This window comes from Eschrichtius robustus, chromosome 8, assembly GCF_028021215.1.
Source record: "Eschrichtius robustus isolate mEscRob2 chromosome 8, mEscRob2.pri, whole genome shotgun sequence".
In the NCBI taxonomy this organism is placed as follows: domain Eukaryota; kingdom Metazoa; phylum Chordata; class Mammalia; order Artiodactyla; family Eschrichtiidae; genus Eschrichtius; species Eschrichtius robustus.
Genome location: NC_090831.1, coordinates 101,893,225 through 101,913,317, shown reverse-complemented (window position 1 = coordinate 101,913,317; position 20,093 = coordinate 101,893,225). Strand labels below are relative to the sequence as shown.

Sequence of the window (20,093 nt, the reverse complement as noted above, 5' to 3'; positions counted from 1 at the left end):
TCTCAAAGTCCATTTTTTAATATTTCCATTTTAGCAAATTCATCCTGATATTATCAACCAGGAAAAACATCTCTTCCATCACTGACTTCCCACACTCCTTGATCAGTAGCTTTCTGGTGGCAATTCTGTTCTAAATACTGTTTTTACTGTTTTCTGTATGAAATGTGAACTCCTGGAAGGCCACTACTTCTGCAGCTACCAAAGAGCTTTCCGTAGTGCTTGCTGTACAGTAGGTGTAGGAAAAACATAGAGTTAGTAAAGTAATTGTGGGCCATTCAGTCAACATTGTTCAGAGCCTATGTCTTAGTGTCCTTTTATGAAGAATTTAACAAATCTTCGAAAGGGTAAGGTTGATGATATGTAGGCCTGAGGTGGCCATTTGCCATTGCTTATGTTTGAAAAGCCAGACAGCCTCTTCTAGAAGAAATGAATAGAGACCTCTATAAAGAAGATTCTCCTAGAGCCATGGTTCTTTACCTGTTTTGAGTTAACCACCCCTTTGGGTAAGCTATGAAATTCAAACAATTCCTCAAGGAGAAAAGTGCATATCTCTCCAAATTTTGCTCCCAACTTGAATGGTTCAGACTCCTGAAAGTCCAGGTTAAGAACTTCATAGCCAAGAGAATTCTGAATTTGGAAACAGCAATCCCTGTGTAATGAACAGGAGGAAAATAAAAGTACTGAATATTTGTCAAGACATTGAAATATTTTGATAATTAAAGTGATAAAATGTTCTGTATAATAGATACTCAAGGCATTGCAGAGAATAAAGATACGTTTGGGCATCTGTTATGGTCAGGGTTGAATGACCCTCTTTAAAAGACCTGGAAAATATTCTGTGCCAGGAAAGGATATCTGTGAGGTATAAGTAATCTATTGTCATATAAAGTGTTGTAATCAGGAATTTAAAGTAAAAGAAAATGAAATTAAAAGATGTCCTTGTGGAGTGAGGACTTGTCTCTGGCCTCTACCACCAACTCCACTGTCCCCAAATTATCCCCATTGTCTTTATCTCACAGCCCAAATCAGGCACTAGAAATGGATACATCACCAACATTTTAGCCTGATGTCCCACATCTATTAAACCATCCATTTGGGCTTTTTTCTACTTTTTTTTTTTTTTTTTTTTTGAGGGGAAGGAGGAGAGGAGGTAGTGTGCAAAACCAAATTTTCAGAAAAGAAAGAATTATTTTCACCATAATGATGTATACAACTGTATTGGCAAAGTGAAATGCACTTCAAGTGGCTAGAGATACACTACACCACGCAAAAAAAGAGTCTTGGCCAAGGACTCAGAGTACCTGGATTTGGTCTGCCTTCAACTATGTGATTCTGGGTTTCACCGCATAAATCTAATTGGATTGGTTGTGGGCTGTGAAAGAAAGAGAGAGGTCAAAGATAAGACCTAGGCTTTGGGCTTGAACAAATGGTAAATGGGTGTGCCATTTATATGACATGGCATTACTCACGGAAGGAGTGATTGAGGTGGGGAGATGGAAATCAAAATTGCATTTGGTGCATGTTAAATGCAATGTGCCTTGTCTTCATGCAGGTTGAAGTGGTAGGTAGGCAGTTGAAAATAACAGACTGGCCCTCTGGTGAGAGGTTGGAGCTATAAATACATACTTGGGAGTTATCAGTGAATAGATGCTGTTTATGGCCATGGGCTTCGAGGAAAGCACCTAGGCAGTGAATGTGTAGATTAAAGAGGTCTGTGGCCCCAATCCAGTGTTTATAAATGTTAATCTCTCGTGCATGGGAGCACATCTCCAATTTAATAATGGAAATTAAAAGAAAATCTATTTGCCTTATTAAATTTATTTTTAAACATTCTGAAAATGAGGTACATTGTATAAAACTAACCAGCTGGGGATTGGGTGGAGGAAGTGGGTGTGGTGATAAAAGGGCAACATATGGTGTTAAAACTGTTCAGTGTCTTGACTGTGGTGACTGAATGAACCTAGACAGATAATAAATTGTGTAGAAATCCATACAAATGAGTGTGCATAAAACTAAGGAAATTGGAATAAGATGGATGACTGTATCAGTCAGTATTCTGGTTGTACATGATGGTCTAGTTTTGTAAGATGTTACCATTGAGGGGAACTGGGCAGTGTACAATGGATATCTCTCAATTATTTCTTACAACTGCATGTGAAACTGCAGTTATCTCAATTGAGGAGTCAACCTTTAAGAAAGCATTCATAATCCTAAAGATGCTACCAGAAAACTACTAGAGGTAATCAATGAATTTGGTAAAGTAGCAGGATGCAAAATTAATGCACAGAAATCTCTTGCATTCCTATACACTAATGATGAAAAATCTGAAAGTGAAATTAAGAAAACACTCCCATTTCCCATTGCAACAAAAAGAATAAAATATCTAGGAGTAAACCTAACTAAGGAGACAAAAGACCTGTATGCAGAAAACTATAAGACACTGATGAAAGAAATTAAAGATGATACAAACAGATGGAGAGATATGCCATGTTCTTGGATTGGAATAATCAACATTGTGAAAATGACTCTACTACCCAAAGCAATCTACAGATTCAATGCAATCCCTATCAAACTACCACTGGCATTTTTCACACAACTAGAACAAAAAATTTCACAATTTGTATGGACACACAAAAGACCCCGAATAGCCAAAGCAGTCTTGAGAAAGAAAAACAGAGCTGGAGGAATCAGGCTCCCTGACTTCAGACTATACTACAAAGCTACAGTCATTAAGACAATATGGTACTGGCACAAAAACAGAAATACAGATCAATGGAACAGGATAGAAAGCCCAGAGATAAACCCACGCACATATGGTCACCTTATCTTTGATAAAGGAGGCAAGAATATACAACGGAGAAAAGACAGCCCCTTCAATAAGTGGTGCTGGGAAAACTGGACAGCTACATGTAAAAGAATGAAATTAGAACACTCCCTAACACCATACACAAAAATAAACTCAGAATGGATTAAAGACCTAAATGCAAGGCCAGACACTATCAAACTCTTAGAGGAAAACATAGGCAGAACACTCTGTGACATAAATCACAGCAAGATCCTTTTTGACCCACCTCCTACAGAAATGGAAATAAAAACAAAAATAAACACATGGGACCTGATGAAACTTAAAAGCTTTTGCACAGCAAAGGAAACCATAAACAAGACCAAAAGACAACCCTCAGAATGGGGGAAAATATTTGCAAATGAAGCAACTGACAAAGGATTAATCTCTAAAATTTACAAGCAGCTCATGCAGCTCAATATCAGAAAAACCAACAACGCAATCCAAAAATGGGCAGAAGACCTAAATAGACATTTCTCCAGAGAAGATATACAGATTGCCAACAAACACATGACAGAATGCTGAACATCATTAATCATTAGAGAAATGCAAATCAAAACTACAATGAGATATCATCTCACAGCAGTGAGAATGGCCATCATCAAAAAAATCTACAAACAGTAAATGCTGGAGAGGGTGTGGACAAAAGGGAACCCTCTTGCACTGTTGGTGGGAATGTAAATTGATACAGCCACTATGGAGAACAGTATGGAGGTTCCTTAAAAAACTACAAATAGAACTACCATATGACCCAGCAATCCCACTACTGGGCATATACCCTGAGAAAACCATAGGTCAAAAAGAGTCATGTACCAAAATGTTCATTGCAGCTCTATTTACAATAGCCAGGACATGGAAGCAACCTAAGTGTCCATCGACAGATGAATGGATAAAGAAGATGTGGCACATATATACAATGGACTATTACTCGGCCATAAAAAGAAACGAAATTGAGTTCTTTGTAGTGAGGTAGATGGACCTAGAATCTGTCATACAAAGTGAAGTAAGTCAGAAAGAGAAATACTGTATCCTAACACATATATGTGGAATCTAAAAAAAAAAAAAAAAAAAAAAAGGTTATGAAGAACCTAGGGGCAAGACGGAATAAAGACACAGACCTACTAGAGAATGGACTTGAGGATACGGGGTGGGGGAAGGGTAAGCTGGGATAAAGTGGGAGAGTGGCATGGACATATATACACTACCAAATGTAAAATAGATAGCTAGTGGGAAGCAGCCGCATAGCACAGGGAGATCAGCTCGGTGCTTTGTGACCACCTAGAGGGGTGGGATAGGGAGGGTGGGAGGGAGGGAGACCCAAGAGGGAGGAGATATGGGGCTGTATGTATATGTATAGCTGATTCACTTTGTTATAAAGCAGAAACTAACACACCATTGTAAAGCAATTATACTCCAGTAAAGATGTTTAAAAAAAAAAAAGCATTCATAAAAATTATATAAACTTTCAACTGTGTTTGAGTTTGGTAATACTCAAAAGAAAACAAAACATATGGCACATGGAATGGTAAACTAAAATTCTTACTTATAGTTAACCAGCTGATTTACCTCCTTGAATTCTGTCTAGCATTACATAAAACAAAGACAACCAAGAAATGTTTTATTGTTTGTCTTTATTATATTAACTTTTCCTCTTTTTTTTTTAAACATGTTTGGAAGTATGCTTTTCTAGTTTCACAAAAATGACACTGTAGTCATCAGTAACATTTCAGTCTCTGATTGCTATTAACAGACAGTTTAGTACAGTAATGCTCTGCTTTTCTTTGTCTGTATTTTTTCAGACAAATGCAGTTAAGGCATTAATATTTTTTAAAAGTAGTAGAAAACTCTGAGAAAGAAAACACTTGCAGACCGCAGAAGTGACTCAAACAATTCCATTTAAAACTAAATAAGAACTTTTAATATGAAGATACAAATAGTTAAAGATGTTAAATAATATTTTGTGGTGAAATATGAAGGAGAATTTTTAAGGTTTTAAGATGTTAAATGCTATTTCTTGGTGGAACTGTAACTCTTCACTGCAGGTAACCATTTTATTTTTATTTTTTGTGGAAAAATATTTATCAGCATTTAAGCAAAATGAGAAGATATCCCATATTACGTTTACTGTATTTGAGGTATTGTAGTTAGTGTTCTTACACATCATTTTTGTTTTTAGGACCTTGATTTCAGTTACCTGGAATAGGCATTTATCACCTATTTTTTTTCTTAATAATTTTGTTAGTTTTTAATGTAAGTCATTTTGACTTCAGACGCAGTGAAGAGAGACTTGTTTCTGTTTGATTTTGAATATGAATCAATTAAAATGTAATTTTTTTTGAGATGACATAGCAACTCCTTTACAACAAGGATTTAGTTTAAGAAAATCTTGCCTATTTAAAAACTTGTTTTTAAATAAGCTTGATGTTTTAAAATAAATTTGGAAACATTTTTTGGAAAGGTGACCTTAGATCTGTCAAACAAACAGATAGATGGATTGATATAGATGGACAGGTAGACTTCCTTATGTCCCTCTTACCCTGTTTGTGATGGAGACAGACACAGTGACCTTTCCAAAGTCCTGCTTCAAACCTCTTGGTGAAATCCCAGTGCTATAGGAAGCAATTCCAAGCTCCCTAATTCGCCTGTGAAGAGTAGGCTTATAAGGTAGCCCCACCTCTCTCTCCAGCCCCATCTCTCATGAACCTTCCCTTCTCCCCCCTCTCCCCCCATTCCATTCCCCAAACCACTGTCTGCTCTCGCCTCCAGACGTTTGGTGCCCTCTTACTGGAGCATCTACCTTTCTTCTTGACCCTTCGTATACATTCTGACACCACCATCCTACTGACCTGCTTTGCCCCTACTCATCTTTTTCAGAATTTTTCTTATTAAGGCTATTTTTTTTTTAATGTAACATGGTAAATTTGTAGTTCTTCAGCAAATGGACAAGTTAATCTGTATTCTCCTAGGTGTTTAATGTTGTACTCAGTACTAATCCAATTTTTAGATGGACTTTTACTAAAGTATGGTTGTATTGTGTGGTCTAGGCTTCTTAATGAGGGAAGTGGGAGAGGGGAAGGAATTAAAGAGAAACATTGGCCTTGTTCACATCTGTAACCCACCCAGTACAGCCCACACTGTGCATGGCTCATAGAACTGCCTCGATTTAAGAGGTCTTAATGAACTAATACAGGGAGATAGAAGGACTCATGAGGAAAAGTTAAAAGAAGTTATAGAAAAAGTTAAGGATTATGTCAGTGGAGAAGTTAAAGTAATATTCCATGTAGATGGAAATATCTTTAAAAATGAGGATAGCATGCTAAGCTTTCGATCAAATTTAAAACAAGAGAATGGAATTCTAATGTGGTGCTGGTCTGTGAAAGGATTTCTTGGCAGTATGAGCCTGTTGGTACTAGAATGAGGGGCATATGAAGACTTAAATGGTAGAAAGTTATAGCAATCAATCAAATAGTGCTTTGATAGTTTAGCACGTATAAAAACTTCTTATATAAATGAAGGAAACATTTTTTGAAAGAGCAAGGAAAAAAATGAAGCATTATTCAGTATCTCACTATCCAGAAATGCATTTTGGGAATTTGAAAGAACAAAACAAGAGATTTATCTATTTTGAACTATTTAGGACTGACCTTAATGAAGGCGGAAGGGTGGCCTGAATAAACTTAATGACAGCTTAATGCATCCTCAAGGAAACAAGGACTTCTTGGTTTAGCTTTGTTGTGGACCGTTTGGGCAAAGAATTATTATAATTAGATTTTTTGGTAAGCTGAGCTATTAACCTTAGAGACTTATTACCTTTTTTGTGAGCAAACCACAATGAAAAGTGCCCAAGAAATTTAATTAGACTATCAATCTAATTAAACAACTTTCTGTGTTCTCAGTAGGTAGTTGAGAGAATTTATAAAGTTTTTTCGGAGTCATTTTTGTCTTTGCTTTAATCTGTAGGTCACTGCCATTAAGTAATCATGTATGTGTGATTTCTGTTTTATTTTTAAGTTGGATAATGCAGATGAACAAGCAGCCCAGATCAGAAGGGAACTTGATGGTCGTTTGCAATTGGCAGAGAAAATGGCAAAGGTAAATTGTTAACTTTGATATACTGTACCGCATTGCTTTCTGTACTTAGATTTCTGTGAGCTGAAAGAGTTTTGTATAGTTAAAGCCAGAATAATTTTACTTTCTCATCTCCATGCATACCTCTTAAGCCCAGGTACCTGAATGCATATTATCTAAAATGGAGCATATTATCTATTTTACATATCCATCCTTATATAAGATGTTTAAATTCAGTGATAACTTCTGTAGATTATTCTTAAAGCAATGCCTGAATTTCTCAAACTGCCAGACTTAGAAGAATTTTAATATTGCACTAAGTATAATATAATCAGAGAGAAAACCATCGTGCCTGCAAAATCATACAGTATATTCCGAAGTATCTAGCACAGTGCTTGGCACACAGTGGTGTCAACTAATATTTGAATGGATGAAAAATATAATTTGAAGTTTCTAGTGCAGAGTCTCGTAGGGCATATTGAATACAATATTTTTTTTACTTTTATTTATACAATCATTGTGTGAACAGAAGTAGATTTCAAACAAAAGCCATGAGTTTCTTTTTAACTCTGAGGCCTCTTTGTCTAAATCATTCTCTAGTAAATTGATGCATTAATTTACTTCAGTGGTAAAAATAAAATTTTAGTCTCTTAAAATAGACTTGAGGTTATAATGCTGTTGATCTGAGAATAAGATTTTTTTCCTTTTGCTAAATGAAAAATTTGAGTATTTGATAGACTCTCCCTCTCCTGTTCTCCCTCCCTCCCTCTGTGTCTGTCTTGGTCTCCGTCCCTGTCTCTCTGAAGAATCCTCTCTATTGGGGATTTTTCTTCATTTTAAAAACTTTAGGCATAACATGTATATAGCAAAGTGCACAGATCTTAAGTTTACAGCTTGATGAACGTGTATACACCCTGTATTAACCATCACCCAACTCAAGACAGTGAACTTTTCCAGCACTTTAAGGAGATATATCCCATACTGCATTTGACTATTGAAGTTATGTGTTTTTCAAAGAAAAATGTATTTATGAATATGTAAGTTTTAAGACTAGTACTGTGTTTATCTAAATGTGTATTAAATTTAAAAGTAGCAAAGTTGTTGAGAAATGGAGATAAATAGAAATACATAGAAAATTGAGAGAAATTGGGTAACAGAGATGACCGTAAGTTGTGAGAACCAAGCCAAGGGCAGAGGGTGAAAAGACAACACACCTTGTTACCACCCTCTGGAGAGGTACTACATCATTCTAGAGATTCAGATGTGGAATTCGCAGGCTAGGAATCGAGTATTAGCTTGAGGCTTTTGGAAGCTTTAGAGAGAGAAATGCATTCCCCAAAATCCTAACCTGAGTTGGAAGCTGTCTGTGTCTGGAAAGGCACTGCTTTTCTTGAAGCCCTGAGGCTAAGAGAGAATCCAGAGAGATGTGCCCGGCACTGTGGGCAGGACTCTGGACCTGTGATCAGCATTTCTCAGTTGCCTACTTGTATTTAGATTGTACCTGAGCGGTACACACTGTCATAAGTTGAACTTCTTCAAGGGCCTGGCTGAATATGTGATAGTTGAGATGAATTTCTAGAGGGTTGCAGAATAGGATGGAAAGCCTTGGGTGTGTTCCCGAGTTCATGTCTGTGCAGGAGAATGTGTGGTGTGTGTGTAACCTCTGGACTGAGTGAGAGGAGCAGGGTCAGTGCTGCACAAACAGCAGCTTCTCTTTGACGGGACCTTGATGATTTCATCAGAAGTGTTGATAAAGTAGAAGAAGCGTGGATACAGCTTTCTGGTAACTGACTATACTGCTGAACTGAATGAATAAGCATTTTCAGAACTCTAGTGGAAAACCGATGAACTCATAAAAGTGCTAACAAAAGATCAAGATGAAAAAAAAATTAATTACATGGGACTGAGTGACTGATGAGGATGATTATAATTTTTGTGACTTTCTGTTTGAATTTAAAAAAGAAAACAAAATCCCACAAGGACTCTCAGAGGCAAAAAATATACAAATCAATTTTCACTGCAAAGTAAAGGAGCCGTTAACAGTGGAGGATTACTGGACTGAATGTCAATATTATGACATAGTATGAGTGTGTTTCGTGTTTGGTAATTGCAATCATTGTTGCTTTTGTTGTGGTCATCCATTTACAATGCTTGGTGTCAGTTTATTTATCTCTTGTAAAAATAAAATACAGTGTGTGTGTGTGAAAAAAAAAAAGAAAAAGAAAAAGCATGGAGAAGGAAGGAATTGAAGTTGTTGGGATTGGAACAACAACAGCAGCAAAAAACCACCCCAAAATATAATGCCTTTCGGTAAATATATTGACATAGCAGATAGAGCATGTTTAATGGCCTTCTACTTCAGTTTCACCAAATTTAAGCCACCTTCATAAAATATAAGGCTAATTATAACTTACTGACCTTGTTGTCTTAGATGTCTACAAAAATCCTATGAACCCACAAGGGCAGATGATATAATGAATTTATTTTATAGACAAGGAGACTGAGGTTTAGGGAAGATTACTTAACAAATCAAAAGACCTCAAACGCTGGTCTTTGGACTCCAGAGCTTAGGTTTGCTCTCTTAGGCCCTGATACCTCTTCAATCTCATAAATCCAGAAGTGTGGTTTATTCATAGTTTATAGTTGGCAGTCAACTATTAGTAACACCTGTCACGCTTCACAACACAGTACAATAACGCTGAAACCACAGGGCAGAAGTCTGTTTCAAGGGATGTAAACATTGACTTTAATATTTTAGCCAAGGCATAATTAGGAAGTAGTAGTAGATAAAAATGTGGGTGGACTGGGCCAGAAAGACCTGTGGGCCAGATCCAGGATTGCTGTTTCCTCGATATAGGCAACTTATTTAACTTTTTGGAGCCTGAATTTTTCTACTCATAAATTCAATGAATAAATATTTCTTGAGCACCTGTTAAGATAACCAGGCACTATTTTAGGCACTTGGGATACATCCAGACAAATGTAGTTCTCTTAGGATAAAACCAGACAAAAATATTCCTGCCATGCCCTCAGGGAGCTTACATTTTATTTGGGAGAGACTTACAATAAGGAATAAACTTGCTGTGTAACTGAATTATGGAAAGTGATCATTTGCTACTTAGAAAATAAAGCAGAGAAGGTGGAATCAGGAATGTGGGAGGGAAGGAGAGTGTTGACAATTTCCAGTCAAGTGGTCGGGGTAGGCCAGTTCTTGGCAGTACTATCTTTCTAGTACATCAGGCTCAGAAACTTGGAGTCATCTTTGACTCCTTTTTTCCTCATGCCACATTTATCAGGAAATCCATTTCTATCTGTCTTCAAAGTACTTCCACGATCTGACAGTTGTCACCACGTTCATCCTACCACTCTGGTCCATGCTTCATCTACTGGAAAGTTAAGAACTCTTACAGTGACTAAATTTGAATAATGGAAATTTTATGGAGCAAATTTTTTTCAATGTATATAGTGTGTTAGGGCTGCTAATGGGCTAAGCTGTACAGAGGACTAAATTAGAACGTTGAAACTGTGGTTTATAGGAACAACTCACAGGTAAACTACAGAATAACCCTATTTCTGATGCTGTTCTAATTTAAAAGATCAAATTTAATATGTACATTCGTTGTACAGTTGGTTTTGTTTCCAAGAAAGAGGCAACATAAGCAGGCTAAATAAAATTTATGAAATACTATCGACAAACCTCAGAGCTTTAAGAGAGAGTTGTTGGGGTTTTTTCCCCCAGAGAGAAAAAGAAAATCTAGTGTAGTCTATTTCCTGAAAAGTTTGAAAATGCTGATGAAACAGTCAATTTGGGTGATTCCTGCCAATCTCCTCCTTGAAAAATGATAATGGCTGAAGTGTTTTTAATGAAAGCTAAGTAAGAATAGATTTTTTTTTTCACGTGCTAATGCTAAGTTTTCCATTAAAAAACACCTTAAAAATTTGGAGAAAATAACTGGTACATCCAGACTTTCAAACATGTGATATATTTGCCTTTTGCTTTGCTAAAATATTTCTAAAAGGCAAAACTGTGACTGTTGCACGAATATAAAATGAACAAACAATAATGATTGTACTCAGTGTATAATTAATGAGCAAACTAGTTAGATGTTAAAACTAGTCTAAGGGGCATTTGAAAAGTAGGTGTTTTTAGGCAAAGTTAAAATAAGATTCAAGTATTAGATATAAAAGTGGTTAAAAAAAAAAACAGTGGTTAATTTCCAACAGGGATTTAAACTATAACCATTGGATTATCTTAGTCACCAGACACACATTATTTATATCTTTACCAGACAAAATTCTACAAAGTAACGTGTGACTTCACTTGTAAACAGGATCTTTAATCAATGTAAACAGTAAATTGAACTAGGTACATTTCCCCCACATGATCCTTGGATGGCCTTTGCTCACATATGACGTTGGAAGGACCTATTCCCTCACCTTTTTGCCTTATATCTGAGTTTTGGATGCTTTTTATGACAGCTTTTAAAATTAGTCCACAAATGTAAAAATGTTTTTATGCTTTATTTTATCTTTTTCCTTCTTTGCATGTATTGAAAAACTATCCAAAACATTATTCCCTCCATCCCCAAAGGAAACCAAGTTATTATATAACTGAGTACTTATGTGTTTTTTTCTGAGGATGCAAACTTACTGTGTGGGAATGTTGCTTCAAGCTATAGAGGAATATTAAAAGGATACTTAAGAACCTTCCTTGGGAAAGTTAATTATGGATGTAGATATTTAATCACTCTGTGATATAAATATGCAATTTTAATATTGATTATATGTAAATTATTTTAAAAGAAATATGTCAAGATTATATTGAGGGAAAAGAAAAACAGGTGGTCCAAGACTCTGGGACTGATTCATAAGGTGGTGCCAGATGTTCCTTTCCAGCCCATGAACAAACTGGTACAAGTGAGTCAAACCAGGTGCAGGTTGATGAACGCACTGTGGATGTATTCCATTCACCCTGGAGATGGGGATTTCTTAGGTTACAGTTTGAATGATGCCAAAGGAAACAGTAGTAAAGGCATTGATTTTTCTGGAGCCTTAGGCAGTCATTCATTTGAATGATGGCCGCTTTAGGCTGTCATCCCCCAGCCAGTTTTATACAGCTGTCATTACATTACATCGCATTTCCCATCATAAAGCTGTATGCCCTCTACCTTTCAGAGAGAAGACCTAAGTGCCAGGCTGTCAGAGGTTAAAGAAAGAGCCAAGAGTGTGAGGAAACCTCACTTGCTATTTGTGGGAATGTAAATGGGTATAACCTTCTCTAAGGGCAGTTTGGCAATAGCTGTTAATATCTATCTAAGTATCAGTACTTGGAATGTCCTTTTAACTGAGTGAAAGAAACAGAAGTCTGATTGCAGAGATCTGAGGACTGAATGGCAACACTCATGTAATTTGGGAAGAAAATTGAATCTCCTAAATTGATATTATTACTTTTTCATGTACAGCTTTTATCATAAATTTACCTTAGGCTTTAAACTTAAGTTTTTCTAAACCTTTACTAAAAAACTGAATTTATGGCAATAAGGGATCTTGATACATTTGTATGACATGAAAGTTAACTAATTTTAGAAGTATGGCCATACTGCTATTTAATAGTGAAGGTTTTTCAATTTGAATGCCTAACACATCTGTGGTATGAAAGAGAGATACTGTTAAAATGTTTGTTTCTTAACAGTCAGAGCAGTATATACTGAACATTCTTCTTATAGACCAGTTATTCCAAGTATTTCAAAGATATCAGTGGCTAATTAAGATTCATCTATACACTAAAACTTTTTACATGTATGTTTTTTAGAGTTGGTTTTTCCCTTAAATAAATACCATATCAAAAATAAAGTTAATCTGAAAATGTATATCATGTTATTCATTTTTTATGATAATGATCCTCCGTAAGGTAGATAAGGTACAGTTAAATATAATCAAAATTGCCAAAGCCTGAGGCTTTTAAAGCCTAGAGACTGAAGTATCAGGTAAATGCATTATACTGAGCATCACAATTCCTAAGACAGTCAAGTATATATACATCATGTAATCTTTTACGATAAAATTGAAATATGACTTGTGTAACATTATTATTTTAAAAATTATTTTCAAGGAAAGAAAATTCCCCAGATTTATAGCAAAAGAGATGGAGAATATGTATATAGAAGAGTTGCGGTCTTCAGTGAATTTGCTAATGGCCAATTTGGAGAGTCTTCCAGTTTCGAAAGGTGGTCCAGAATTTAAATTACAAAAATTAAAACGTTCACAGAATTCTGCCTTTTTGGACATAGGAGATGAGAATGAGATTCAGCTGTCAAAGTCCGACGTGGTGCTGTCATTCACCTTAGAGGTAAGTGGCTTTATCCCGTGTTTGCTTCTGGCAGCGTAAATGAGGCTACAGGGTCATTTCCGCTGACCTTGGTGGTAACATTTCAAATTTAAAGCAGTGTAATATATTTTGAAGAAGTTAAATTATTCTTCACTTGCTAGACAATCAGACCGTGAATGCAAATTAACACAAATTGTCCTTTAAACATAACAGTGGTGTTAGGGTTAAATAATAAAATAATACAAGTTTTGAGGCAAGTGCTCTTGGCGCCACCTAGGCTGGTGGAAATTTATTGGTAGAGTAAGCACTGAAACACGCTTGAGTGGAAATAGGATTTAAACACATAACTGAATTCTCTGTAATTTGGAAACTCCTTTCAAGCTTTTGGTTATTCTTGTTTTTAATCTGCTTTAACTACGAGATCATCTTTGTAGAATCAAATCGCATAAACCAGCTGTAATGTACAGTATTGGGTACTATAGATGATGAGAAGTAAAGACTTCTTCCTTTCTAGGACTTGCCGTTTCATTACAGGTACAGTAAATATCATTAAAAAGAAACGAGAATAAATGTTGTGCATTTAAAATTGTGTTCCCCAAGACTTCAGAGTTTCATCCCTTTTATACAAATCACTGGAAACCAAAGACATTGATCACTGACCCCTACTACTGCTCCCTGTGGATATTTTTCATGATGGCATTTCCTCACTGCTAAACTCTGTATATGGGCTGATCCATGTATATGTATATGGGTTTATACCCAACACCCACACATATGCTCGCAATATCCAGCTTAAATTTTTAGCCTCTCAAAAATTAAAGCTTGTAACTCCTTTCTTGCATTGTTATGTACTCTCTCTGCTAGGTCCCAGTACTGCTGTTTGAGTTTGCTCGTTGACAAAGCAAAATATGTGGAGTCTTAGGAGGTACAGCTTTAGATTTTTTTTGTTGATAACCTCTTACACTTGGCTTGCTTCGTTTATGGCAGAAAAAGCAAATGTCTGCTTCTGTTCTTTCCTCCACTTTTTCAACTCTAAGAGAAATTCAAGCTTGAGGATAAGACAACTGCCTCTCTTTCTTCCCTTCCAGGCTAACATTTTCTTTGTAGGTTAATAGATTCAGTTCAGTGTCAGGGTAGAAATAGGAGATTTTCTTCTGACTCCATACCCAGTTCAGGGATTAGCTAATAACTTTGCCAAGTGGCTTTGTTCCTGGGTTTCTTCTCAATCTCTTTAACCTCATAACCTCAGGATGTTTAATTTGAAACTACATAGTATCTCAGGTGTAGCATTTCCCAATCATTCCTGCGTCCGGTTTCCTGCCAACTCTTTTTTTTCTTAAGGTTTTGTACAAAACAAAATCAATTATTTAATTACAGTCTAACTTTTTCTAACAAGAGTTTGGCATTTAAATTCATTAATAATAAAAAATAATTTGGGAAGCAAATGATTGGTGTAATGTTTAAACTTACCATTATCTCTATAAGCATGAAGAACTGAAAACAGTTCAAAACACTTTCTCTTTTCTCTATTGTTTAAAAATCTTACACCATTGTTAAGTAATTAGCTTTTATGAATTCTCTTTCCCTTTTGAAAACAAAATTATGCTCATGAGTTAGTTTTTCTGTGAAACTATGAATTGTTATTCTGTGCTTCGTTGCCAGTATGTTTAAACAGGGTTGTTCAGTTAGCAATAAAAGGGTGTTAGGAGGATGAAATGAGTTAAAACTTCATTTTGCCATGGTCTGAGAAGCTTCCATATTTTTACAATTGTTTTGACATCCTCTGTTACTAGGTCTATATAAGGCAGATATTTTCCTATCATGGCATAGTACAGATCTGTTCCATGTTGCCTACAGTATTTTAAAGAGGAGTTGTGTCTCACAACAAAATGAAGTCTCTTTCAGGGCAGACTACACAGTGCTTGTCTATGGGACACCTGAGGGAATGGACCAGGTACCTCCTCCAGCCCCAAGGCCTCTGACCTCAGTCTAGCTAAACTGAATAATTACCTCTCGCCCATTATCCCAGCCTCGCTCATCAGACACCAGATTTCAGCCTAAGAAAACTCTGAAGGGCAAGCAGTTAATCCATTCTAAGGGTTTCACATTTCATCGTCAGGCTTAGAGCTGGTCCAGTGGAGAAGGAGTTTTTCTAGGAACTGAAGTCTGAGTCAAATGAATAAGTGCAGATTTGAAACACTGCTAAAATTTTATCATTTCTTTAAAATTTCTACCCACTCCTCCCTTCTTGCACCACACCACCTAACATATAAATCAGTTATTTATTATATTTATTATTCATTATCTGGCTTTCTTTACTAGAATGTAAGCTTTAGGAAGTTGAAGTCTTTTTTTTTCTCTCTTGTTTACTGAGGTATCCCAGGAGCCTAAAACAGTGCCAACAGCCTAAAACAGTTGACTCGATAATTGTTTATTGAATTAGGAACTTTGATGGTATCAAAACGCAGCAGTTAGCCTCACAAGATTACTCTTATGTCTCTTCATTTGTGAAGCCTTCAGAGAGAATTATAAAGCAAGAGACAAGCTAACTCACAAAACACTAAGCCAAACAATGGTATGTTAAAGTTTAATATTCAAGTAAGGTTAGGAAAACGTTCATCCATGAAGTTATGAGTCTGTTGTAAGGGGAATGGTGTCAGTGGCATGAATGTAGTTGATGTTCACACTGAGTGTTTTAGGCTGGCAGACCCTGTGACCTCCTCTGTGTTTGGAGGTACGTGTGTGGTCCCCCTATTCACCATACTGCTCAGCTGCCTTTTCCCGCAACCTGCACATGCCTGAGTGCCATGTAACTCTGTGGGCGGACAATGCATTATTCAGAAGCGTGTTATCTAGCTTCATATTTTGTACATGCCTCCCTTCTCTATGCTTCTAGAATAACTTTGTCTATTTTATCCTGATTACATCAGTTATCCAGAGACCTGGGAAGAAAAGACAGAACACAGATCAGTTTTATTTTCTGTAGTTTCATTATCAAGTTTTGCCGGCAATTAGTTGAAACAGTTACCTAAGATAACTTAGGTTAGTTGATGGTCCATGGAATTCTTAGCCGCCTTTATCATTAATGATTGAGACTAGTTGCGCTTTTCAAATTCTTTTTGGAAGTCAGATCTGTAGAACTGTGTTTTATTTACTTATATGTGTGGATTCATAACAGAAGTTACATCTTTTGAAAGTGGCAATTCTGCAGGATAGAACATTCCCGGCACAGATGGGAGCATTGTTTTGAAGGACAAAAAACTGTTTCACAACTCGTATGTTTTAGGAGGTCCTGTTTATAGTAGCTTGTAGTAGAGGTGACAGAAATAGTGTTAAGCAGATGCTTCCTTTCTTCTCTCTTGCACTTTGGCTATTAAACACTCTACAGAAAGTGATGCAGGACAAACAGTCATATTCCCATATAGGAACCAGTGTCATCAAGACTTCTAGATTTATCTTGTGTACTCAATTCTGTTTCATGTTTAGTACTTCACCTAAACTTCCTTGAGTATTAGAGCAACTGTGAAAACTGTTACTATGATCTATTAATTCTCATAGTCTGTTGTCAGTTGTCTTCATTTTTATTCATATGTTGGTATGCATTTCAGTGTGACAGAATGACAAAAGCCTTGATTGAGGGAGGAAAATGGTTCTGAATTTGACCTGTATTTTTTGGTGATCAGTTTCCCATATGTTTTTATGAAAAAATGCAACAAAAATAGTAGGCATTTGTATTTACAAAAAAAGCTGTTGTACCAGAACTGAAAGGAAGAAAAGTTCTTTTAAGATGGTTTGTTCCTTTGAGACTTTTTGCCTTAACTTTCATATCAGAGCTCTATGAAGAGTGTAATGATTTTCATAATGTATTAAAAGATCAATAAATGACACATATGTTTTTAGTGGATATTTTGGTAGCTACATGGCATGAATGATGCTATTAATCTTGTTTATACATATACAACAGGAGATCAATACATGTGCATGTATAAAAAGGTCATTGAATATATTTTATTAATTTTGAGAGTTTAGGAAACTTCATGATGCAAGTTTTGATTTAAAAAAACTATTATAAATGATATTCAGTAGTAGTCATATTTTATGTGTACATCCAGTAAGAATGTTAGTTTACCATATTTTAAGATTGGCAGTCTTTTATACAGACATAAAAAGCACACTTGAAAACTGTTTCCCTTTCCCCCAGGAGTTACAAATATATAAGGTAATATCAGTCTTTCTACCCTTTTCCAGTAGACTGCATCAAATTGGTATATACCTTTAATGGATGGGGAAAATTGTTTTCCTTGTCAAGTTAATAGTAAGATATTCATTGCCAAGTTATATTTTCCATATTTTCATAAGGTAAACAGTGGCTCTGAAGAAAATTCTTTTATAAATGCTAGTAGTCATATAAAATAAGTGAATATAGACATTTTCTGATGTCATGTATTGATATCAATGAATTGGTGTGATGGTGACAGTGTCTACCAGTCGCTTTATGTGGAATTCAACCTGTATCCTTTTAACACATTCACTGAATTTTCATTAATAATTCTGCTTTGCCTCATGCAGACCTGCCATAATTTTTTTTAAGGCTCTGAGTTTATATCTGACTTACTTCATTATGGCTCCTGTTTAGAGACTTTAATCTTTCATAGCTGGCAGGAGATGCGTCTTCAGATACCAGACTTTCTCAAAATGTTATTTACCTTCCATAAATAAAGGTGGATTATAAAGAAGATAAAATACCATGATATTGCCAGATAATTTTATCAATTGGTCTTCCTAATTGTATGTAGTTCATACCGCTGTCTCTATTGCTAAGTGTTGTCAGCTTGACGAATCAGTGAAACGTTTTTCTTATCTTTAGATTGTCATAATGGAAGTGCAAGGTTTGAAGTCAGTCGCTCCCAATCGAATTGTTTACTGTACAATGGAAGTGGAAGGAGGAGAAAAACTGCAGACAGATCAGGCCGAAGCCTCAAGGCCACAGTAAGCCAGTTGAAAAAAATGTGTTTTTCTTCCCTCTTGAAGACATGTGCTTTATCTCTTTGAAGAATCGTATGGTTTTACACTCTGAAACTGTTATTTGGCTAGCTTTGTCTCAACTGTGTGTTAGAATCAGTGTGTGCCTTTCTGGGTAATGAGGCTATAATTAGAGCTATGCAGAATCCCTGTGTAGCACGAACAGAAAATCCAACATGCAAATGTGAAGCTAATTATTGGGCAATTAAATGTAAGTCATTTGTAAGGAATGCATGTGTTGTTATCATGTGTTATTTAAAAGGCAGTGCTTGATCCTATTTCAGTTACTAGAAATGTAGTCTGTAGCTTTTCCATTTCTGTGTATTATAGCTCTGCGGTGGTGCTGAGGTAGATATGTTAGACAGTGTCTTGGGATACTTTAGTGAGTAGGCTTGAGTTAGAGAACCAGTTAATGACTACCGTGCAGTAACTGGAGGTGCTAAAACTGTTCTTTGCTGGCAGTTTTTTGTTTCATATTCTGAGATTGAGTTTAATTAAGTCTGGAAGATGTTCTTTTTAACGGATTCAAACTTGGGAAACATCACAGTCTCTGGTAGAAGTAACCAGGTGGGCCAGGGGAATTTAAATGAAAATTGCCTGGCCTTCATTTGCGCACTGCCTTTCGATAACATTTTTTCTTCCATTTAAACTTTATTTAGAATTTCTTACAGGCCTTAGGATTTTTGCCTTATAACGGTGTCAATATGTGGATTCTTCATTCAGGAAACCTCCATCTCTGAGATTCTGGCTGAGCATTGGCTAGATAGAGATGAACGAGAAACTTTGATTTTCTTTAGGGCAGACAAAGTCTAAGGAGGTATACAGAGAATTAAGTGTAACGGGACAGATGTGCACAGAGTATTATGGGATTGAGAAGAAGCAAACTGAAACTTCTCACCCTGCCTTACAAAGCCCTACAGGTCTGCCCCTGACCAGCCTCTCATTACCTCTGGGACCTCACCTTGTCTCTCTGTTCCCCTGGTCAGTTACTATTCCGCCTCCCTGGACCTCATGAAGTTCCTATCAGCCTTCTCTCATCATTGCACTTGCTTTTCCCTCTGCCTGCAGTTGCTCTGCCTCTTACCTTTTTATAGCTGGATCCTTACTATTGAGAAACTTAAACATCACTTGCTGAGAACAACCCCTTCCTTTAGACAACCCAATGCTAAGCAGATATTTTCTGGCTCATCACTTTATAACTTTTAGATGAATGGGTTCCTCATCTGTGTATCTTGTACTGTTTCCCTTCCTCTGTCCTTCTGAATAGAGCTCTTGTCCTGTTGATCTTATATCTTAGCACCTAGTAGGTACTCAGTCAGAATTTACTAATTCACGGTGAAGTGAAAATAATGAGGATAAACAGCCCTTTCAGAGGTTAAAACCTCTCAAGAGGAGGCTTGAGAGGAGACAGAGAAACTGGGACCATTTCTAGCAAGGCACATGGAGTCAAGGGAGGGGTTTGGTGTCGGTTTTAAACATTAGCTGTTTTAGTATATTCACGGTGTTATGCAACCATCATCGATTTTAGAACATACCTGTCACCTCAGAGAGAAACTCTTTACCTTTTACGTATCAGCCTCAAATCACCTCAGCCCTAAGCAACTACTAATTGACTTTCTGTCTCTATGGATTTGCCTGTTTGGGACATTTCATATAAAAGGAATCATATATATCAATAGTATGTGCTCTTTTGTGACTGGCTTCTTTCACTTAGCATATTTTCAAGGTTCATCCATCTTGTGGCATGTGTCAGGACTTCATTCCTTTTTATGACTGAATGATATTCCATTGTATGTATATACCACGTTTTGTTTATTCATCTAGGCTAATGAG

The 20,093-nt window shown here is 36.3% G+C and overlaps 1 protein-coding gene across 6 annotated transcripts in view; it reads left to right on the top strand.

Moving 5' to 3' along the window:
• The window catches only part of CADPS2 (calcium dependent secretion activator 2), a 552,288-nt gene that overhangs the window by 220,982 nt on the left and 311,213 nt on the right, over positions 1-20,093 (top strand). For all 6 annotated transcript variants that reach the window (XM_068549383.1, XM_068549382.1, XM_068549381.1 and 3 more), the window contains exons 4-6: positions 6,854-6,934; positions 13,023-13,259; positions 18,106-18,227. In XM_068549383.1, the coding sequence (XP_068405484.1) occupies positions 6,854-6,934; positions 13,023-13,259; positions 18,106-18,227 (440 nt within the window). The remainder of the gene's footprint in view (positions 1-6,853; positions 6,935-13,022; positions 13,260-18,105; positions 18,228-20,093) is intronic.